This window comes from Macaca nemestrina, chromosome 13 (assembly GCF_043159975.1).
Source record: "Macaca nemestrina isolate mMacNem1 chromosome 13, mMacNem.hap1, whole genome shotgun sequence".
In the NCBI taxonomy this organism is placed as follows: domain Eukaryota; kingdom Metazoa; phylum Chordata; class Mammalia; order Primates; family Cercopithecidae; genus Macaca; species Macaca nemestrina.
In genome coordinates this window covers 37,116,825-37,124,825 of record NC_092137.1, presented here as the reverse complement: position 1 = coordinate 37,124,825, position 8,001 = coordinate 37,116,825, and the positions used below count along the sequence as shown (strand labels likewise).

General features: G+C 39.7%; 1 protein-coding gene across 7 annotated transcripts in view; it reads left to right on the top strand.

Annotated features, from left to right (window-relative positions):
• The first annotated feature begins 17 nt into the window (after positions 1 to 17).
• The window catches only part of LOC105465413 (HEAT repeat containing 5B), a 105,751-nt gene continuing 97,767 nt past the window's right edge, over positions 18 to 8,001 (top strand). For 4 of the 7 annotated variants that reach the window (XR_011611618.1, XM_071076518.1, XM_071076517.1 and 1 more), the window contains exons 1-4: positions 18 to 138; positions 983 to 1,130; positions 4,585 to 4,796; positions 7,009 to 7,117. Coding sequence is in view for 6 of the 7 variants with exons in the window: in XM_071076518.1 (XP_070932619.1) it covers positions 1,005 to 1,130; positions 4,585 to 4,796; positions 7,009 to 7,117 (447 nt within the window). In the remaining variant the exon portion in view is untranslated. Of the gene's footprint in view, positions 139 to 256; positions 571 to 982; positions 1,131 to 3,770; positions 3,937 to 4,584; positions 4,797 to 7,008; positions 7,118 to 8,001 lie in introns of those variants that run through there. The other 3 variants (XM_071076519.1, XM_071076520.1, XM_071076521.1) reach the window with 3 other exon arrangements.

Below are 8,001 nucleotides of genomic sequence, written 5' to 3'. Positions count from 1 at the left end.
TTGCGCAAGACCAGCCCTCCGCGCAAGCGCTGTTCCCTTGTTTCCTGCAGGCAGGAGTGCGGGAGGTGGGGCATCCGGGTCTCTTGGTGGCTGCCTCTGCCCCCGGAGCTCAGCTGATCTGCCTTTTCAGACTAGAAGGTGAGGTCGCGGAAGCATGCACGTTGACACGCACGGACTCCTGTCCCACGTACATTTTTAGACGGGTGGGGAGGAAATTTGAGTTCGTACTGAACATTTTCCCTTTTCTGGCTCCCTGCGCAGTTCCGAGCCGCCGCCTCGTGCTATTGACAGCCCGCGGAACCCCACGGAGGCTTGCGGCGGCCTCTTGCGTTTCCCCGGGTCAGCCGCTTTCGGTTTTTGGAGTAGCCGGGTGAAGCCAGACCCCGAGCGCGCGAGGCTTCTCGGGTGCATTCCTGACCGCCCGGTGTTGTCACTGAGGCTTTGGCCGCCGGGACCTGGCCGCCCCACCCGTCCCCTTTGGAAGAGTCTTGGAGACCTGCAGTTCGGGATGTCTGTGCTGGGTGTTTTGACCTCAGTCCCCCTGACCAGGTGCAGCGCGGGAGGGTAAAGGTGCGATATACCGAGCAGTGGACGAGAAAAAGAGGAGGATGGTTGTCAAGCCCGGCTGGGGTGTTTGATCTTAGTGCTTCAGTTTTCTCATTTATAGAAAGAGTAAATGACATATGTGTTGCTGGACATATTTCTTCTGGAATAATGCCTTTTTTTTGGGCAGTAATTTATTTTAATTTTCCTTTCACTCCATGATTCATTCTTCCTTATACCAAGCAGTTTTTTTCGCTTTTTTTTTTTGTTTGTATTTTTGTCCTTTAAAAGTATGTTTTCAGGTTTTGCCTCAAAGAAGTTGAGTTTTTCCACAAAAGAAATGAGTAGTCATACTTTTCTTAGTGGGTATATTCCATAAAGCTTGACTTTCAACATTAAAAAGAAACTTACAAGTATTTTTTACTCTGTTAAATTTAAGGTGTGAATTTAAAACTTCAGTAATGGAGTTAGCCCACAGTTTATTGCTAAATGAAGAAGCTTTGGCTCAAATCACTGAAGCAAAAAGACCGGTTTTTATCTTTGAATGGTTGCGATTTCTTGATAAAGTCTTGGTTGCTGCCAACAAGGTATGGTATTGCTCTTTTTTCCCAGTTGCATTAATGTAAAGAGATTATGTGGTCATGATTCTTAAGAAAACATATATTATGTTTTGGAAGGTTTGTGGGTCACTTATGGAACTTCAGAATATTGCACGAATGGGAATTTAGTGGCAAAACTCAAACCTCGTTTAAATCCAGCTCATTGCCTACCTTCTTTATATCTCTACCTGTGCAGTTCATTGTAACTGGAGAAAAACGTGGCTACATGATTGGTGTCACTTTAAATTTATCATCACCCATTGCAAGTGGTCTGTCTATGCAGCCTAACAATCCCAGTATCTTCACTTATCTCTCTGAGGAGTCAATAATAGGCTTTTTTTTTTCTTTGTTTTCTTCCTGCATAGTCTCGATTCAGCTTATTTTTTATTGTCTGTGTATTTTATATTCTGTCTTTAAAAGTAGATAAGGCCCGGCGTGGTGGCTCATGCCTGTAATCGCAGCACTTTGGGAAGCCGAGGTGGGCGGATCACCTGAGGTCAAGAGTTCCAGACTAGCCTGGCCAACATGGTGAAACCCCGTCTCTACTAAAAATACAAAAATTAGCCAGGCATGGTGGTGGGCGCCTGTAATCCCAGCTACTCGGGAGGCTGAGGCAGGAGAATCGCTTGAACCTGAGAGGTGGGGGTTGCAAGGAGCCTAGATCGCGCTATTGCACTCCAGCCTGGATGACAAGAGTGAAAACTCCATCTGGGGGGAAAAAAAAAAAAGGTAGATGCTTCCCTCAAATGTCTGATGATCTTTGGCTGTTCAGATTTAAAAGTGAGTAGTAAAACCTTTTCTCAGCAGGGCCAATCTTTTAAACTGGACTTCACTGTAGGCTGGTCTGGTTCCTGACCGTAGTATTTCAGATTTCTGTAGGCTGCTTATTCCCCAGAAGATACTTTTCTACTCTCAGGTCTGAAGAGTATATGGCTAGCTGGCTATATTCTTGGAATTGTGGGAGAAGAGTGGAGACTTTAACATTCAGTATGTGTACTTTCACTGCATATCTGTGTTTTCAGTGCAGTTTTCCCAGACCGCAACTGTGCCTGGGGTCTCCTAGTCTAGACATACGGTATTTCACTCTTCCCAGAGAATAAGGTTTCAGTCTGCTTCCATAGTGGAGAAGAGGAGTCTTACTGCTTCTTAGACTCTCAACCATTCCCTCTCTGTCAAGGTACAACTTCACTCCCACCTCCAAAAGCACCTAGGGCTTAAAAATACCATGATCTCTTAGGGGGTCCTGTGTAGTAAGATAGGTCCTTTCTTAGCTTTCCCTGTTGGGAACACTTGGTTTCCAAATATTGTGCTGATTCTTTTTCCTACTTTCTTTACCCTTTGGATTTGTGCTTTGTTGTTATTATTCCTCTTGTTGCCCTTTAGTATGGTTTTAATGGAGTTTCTATGGAAACAGTTAATGCTTGACCTAATGTAAATGAGTTAATAGGTGCAGCACACCAACATGGCACATGTATACATATGCAACAAACCTGCACTTTATGTACATGTACCCTAGAACTTATAGTATACTAATAACAACAACAACAACAAGAAACAGTTAATGCATGGATTCACTTGTAATCTTTAACTAGAAGTTTCTGTTTTCTCTTAAATCCCCTACAACCGGGGATTTACTTCCACTCCACTGAAACAGCTCTTGTCCAGCCATCAGTGGTCTGGGCAATCAGTGGTCAGTATTCTGTCTTATTTGATCCATCTCCATCTTTTCACCTCGAAACACTTAAAACATCTTTAATTTTGTTGTGAAATTGATAAATACAAGACTATATAAAACATAGTTATGAAGCATAATATGAATATCTGTACACCCTCCACCCAAATTAGAAAATAATATTGTTTTCATTGCTTTGCACAGTTTGTGTGAAGTTTTCTTCCTGTTCGTGGCTTCCCAAGACACTGTTAGGTTTTGGTTCCTCTCCCACTTCACTAACTACTAATTGTTCTTTTTTAAATCTTCCTCAGTTCAGGGCATTTTTAAAAAATCTGTACATATTCCCTCAGTGATATCTAATTGTGTGATTTTTACTATCGTCTATGAAATAGTGATTCCCAGAATAATGTTTACTCTACTTCTTTCTTACCTAAGTGGCATCCCAGAGTTAACATACCCAAACCAAATTCTTGATTTCTCCTCCCAAACTTGTCTTTTTCCCTATGTTCTCTATCTCAGGAAATGACCATTTCATCCTTCTGGTTGCTCAGGGGGAAAACCATAGAGTCATTTTTGACTTCCCTCTTTTTCTCAAATTTCACATCATATTCACCAGCAAATCCTATGGTTTCCTCCACAAATTAATCCAGAGTTTACTTGTCTCCATGGTTACCACTATCATCTCTCTAGATTATTGCATCTGCTTCCTATTTGCTCATGATGCTTTCCATTTGTGGACCTTATAGAGTATTCTTAGAAGTCAGAGTGAGCCTGTTAAAACATTTAGATCACGACCCTCCTCTACTTCAAACTGTTACTCAGAGTAATATACAAAGTTCTCTTAGTGAGAGTAACATACAGAGTTCTATAGTGGGGTACAAGAGACTACCTGATCTGGCCCCTTCTATCCTTCTGACTTCGTCTCTTACTACTTTCTCTCTCTTACTCCGCTCCAGTCAAACTGGCCTTCTTGCTGTCTTCAAGGATGCTAAGAATGCTCCAACCTCAAGGCCTTTATGCTTGTTCCTTCAGCCTGGAATGTTCTTCCCCTGGGTATCTGCCTGGCTCACCCCTTCGCTTCTTTTCAGAGAGAGGCCTTTTCTAATTAATCCACATAAAACAGTAAGCACCCATACTATTCATTTGTTTGTTTGGTAAACTCTATCCCTCCCCACTAGAATGTAAACTTCATGAGGGCAGGGACTTGTTGTCTATTTTGTTCACTGTTGCGCCCTAGTACATGGCATACATTAAGTACATAATAAATATTGTTTGAATAAATGAATGAATTCTAGGTATTGATTATGGGTAGAGCTGGGTATTTTTTTTCCTGTTGCCTAGGCCTCTTCAGTTTCTTTTGGTTTCATTTGCTGGCCTGTAACTTTATGAACTGCTGACTTTGCTTTTACATGGGAAACCTATCTGGGTTGTAAGACGTCAGTTGTCCATACACCCAATATTTTGCATCTTTTGGCTGCTGATTTATTTCTCAGTAAGTTGGTCTCATAACTTTTTGAATCAGAGTCTTCACTTTTATTGGAGCTAACCTTTTGGCTTTGGAGGAGAATGAAGGAGAATATTTAATGTAGGAAAGAATGGCTCATTTCTTACTGAACTTTTCCATAACTTAAAAATTCTCACGGTTTATGTTTAATACAATACAAATTTTTAATTATTAGAGTGCCTTAAGCGTTAAGTAGTTTTTATTTTGATTAAAAGGTAACAAAAAATTTTTTTAATGATGTTCTTTTAAAAATGTTTTTGTAACAGACCGATGTAAAGGAAAAACAGAAAAAACTTGTCGAACAATTAACTGGATTAATAAGTAGTTCACCTGGACCACCTACACGAAAATTGTTAGCTAAAAATCTCGCAGCCCTTTATAGCATTGGAGATACTTTTACAGTTTTTCAGACACTTGATAAATGCAATGACATTATCAGAAATAAAGATGACACTGCAGCCTACTTACCAACAAAATTGTAAGTACTTACTTTAACAGGGGCCCTTGAAGTTTTATTTTTTCTTTCGAGGAAACGTAGTAGGAGACTATGGACCATAAAAACCCCCAGGTGGGTGGAACCTGTGACATGCTGCTAACAATGAGAGCTCTAAGTGGATTGAGTTGTGATGGGAAGAAAATGAGTTAAATTTTAGGCATGCTGATTCTGGAATACAAATGGGAATATCCAAATGACAGCGTATAATAGGTAGTTGGAAATTCTCGTTGGGATTTTAGAGATTTGTTGGGAATGTAGTTTTGGTGAGTGGGCTGAATCCTTTGATATGAGTAAAGTTACCTAGGAGGAGGAGTATATTTGAGAAGAGAAGAGAAGGAGTATATTTGAGAAGAGAAATTCTTGTTGGGATTTTAGAGATTTCTTGGAAATGTAGTTTTGGTGAGTAGGCTGAATCCTTTGATATGAGTAAAGTTACCTAGGAGGAGGAGTATATTTGAGAAGAGAAGACGGCTAGGGATACAACTCTAGAACGTCAACATTCAAAGGGCCATGGTCAGCGTAATAGCTTACAGAGGAAATAGAGAGATTATTCAAAACCTGGATTCTGATTTTTAGGTCTACTTTTAGGTAGTTACCTGGTATCACTAGGTAACTACCTAGATACATTGTGATTAGATTTTGTGTTTTGTTTAGGATAGATGTAAACCTCAAAAGTTTTAGAGGAGATTAGACAGTTCTAGTACTTTCTAGTTTATTTTGAAGTTTGAAGCTATGTTCACTGCTACTTAGCAAATACACACATAATTTTATAGTTCTGGTTAAGTAGAATTGATTATACATTCATATGTATTTCCAGTGGATCCATGGGTCCTATTTAGGAAATCTCTAATGTATGCTGGCATGTGACGCCAGTCATTTAAAATTTATTATCAGCCTACAGGGTATCAAAAAGCATGAGATTTGGAGTTGAAGAGGTGAAAGTTGATTCCCTGATTCTACTGTTTATTATGTGTTTGATTGTGAGCTAAATTTAGTTAACTCTCTTATCTGTAAATTGCTCAGATCACACAGCTTTTATTTATTTTTATTTGTTGGAGCTGGAGTGACTCGCCTCATGGTAGACCACCTGCCCACTTCCAAGATCCAACTACACATAGCTATTAGATGGTGGGTTCTAGGATTTAGGCACAGGTCTGCCAGACTCCAAAGCATCCACTCTTAACCACCATGCCCTACTTTTGCCTTTAAGCTAAACCCACAGCTATTCACTTACTATTGACCTAAGTGACAGTGGGGTCATTTCTTGCTCCTGAAGAAATGTGTTGCTATTGGTTTATTCTTCCGAGTATTCTGTTAATGTAATTTAGATTAAATTTTACAGGTTTACAAATAGTATAGTATTATTTGTAAATTAAGAGGCAGACACTGTGAGCGATGCAAATGTGTGAGATATATTCCCTGTTTCTGGAGTTTACATTTCCACTGGCAAGACAAGATGGAGACATATAAAATGGTCAAGTTACAACACAATAAATGATATAATTTTGTCAAAATGAGTGATTGACATTAGTGTCATATATAATGAAAGAAGAGAGGGATTGTTGAGGATTGACATAATTTGGAAAGTCTTCATAGAAGGAAAGCTTAGGGGCTGGGCGCGGTGGCTCACGCCTGTTATCCCAGCACTTTGGGAGGCCGAGGTGGGCAGATCATCTGAGGTCAGGAGTTCGAGATCAGCCTGGCTAATGTGGTGAAACCCCGTCTCTACTAAATATACAAAATGAGCTGGGAATGATGGCATGCACCTGTAATCCCAGTTACTTGGGAGGCTGAGGCGGGAGAAGGGCTTGAACCCAGGAGGCGGAGGTTGCAATGAGCCGGGTCCATGCCACTGCACTCCAGCCTGGGTGACAGAGTGAGACTTTGTCTTCCCCCCAAAAAAAGAAAAGCTTGGATTTCTTCCCAAATAATGGGTATGATTTATTATGTACATATGTAGATTCTTTTGTATTTTAACAAGAATACAATTTATAGTATTTAACAAGAATACAGTGTAAATATAGTATAGTATTTGTTGCAGTTATGAAGGATAAACAAATTGTTTTCGATAGTTGAAATTAAGGATTATAGCCAAATGTGTCCTAGACAAATGCAGATTGATTTCTGAAAATGAGAAAAGTATAATTGTATCATTAACCTGAACGATGACCAGTGAAATTGTCACTTCTCACAGGGCTGCAGTGGCTTGTGTTGGAGCATTTTATGAAAAAATGGGGAGAATGTTGGGCAGCGCATTTCCAGAAACAGTGAATAATCTATTGAAATCTCTGAAAAGTGCAGAGGTAAGTTTTACAACCAGTATTATTTGAATATTTGCTTGTGGCAAGAGTTAGATGTCAGCTAAAATATGTTTTGTTTGTTTCTTTTTCTGTCACTGTGGTACTCATATTGCTTAACAAGGAGGTAATTTCAAATTATTACTTGTCCCTTCTTTTAACATACATCGGGGGAAGAGAAAGAATGCTTTTCTTTGACAATGAATAGGTTTACCTGTTATTTTTTATTTAGTCCTGTGATACTTTTGGATTGGCTTTTTTTTTTTCTTCTTTTTTTGGTGCCATAGCTAATGTGTTAATTTTCTGGTTGCTGTAATAAATTACCTTAGACTGGGTGGCTTAAAACAGCAATTTATTGTCTCACAGTTCTGGAAGCTGGAGGTCTGCAATAAAGTGTCAGCAAAGCCATGTTTCCACTGAAGGATCTAGAGAAGAATGCTTCCTTTCCTTCTTACCTTCTAGTGGTTGCTGGAAATCTTTGATCTTCCTCGGCTTATAGAGGCATCTCTCCCATCTCTGCCTCCTTTATCACATGGCCTTTTCCCTGTGCCTGTGTGTTTTGTGCCTAAATTATTTTCCTGTTCAGTGATACCTGTCATTGGACTAGAATTGGATACCTCTTCTGGGAACTATTTGTCTATTCATTCATTAAAAAAGAATTGATAAAATATTATTTGTCAGGCATTAAGCGTACAAAGATGGTCCTGACCTCAAAGAAGTTACGATGTAGTGGAAGAGATCCAAGTGTGAATAAGCTTTGTGATACACTGTGATGAGTACACTGTTAGAAATAACAATAAGCACTATGAGAATATGGATATAAGAGTTGGAGTTAGTCACAGGAAGACGAAGGTTTGCCATATTTCTGACACTTTTTTTAAATGTGTTGG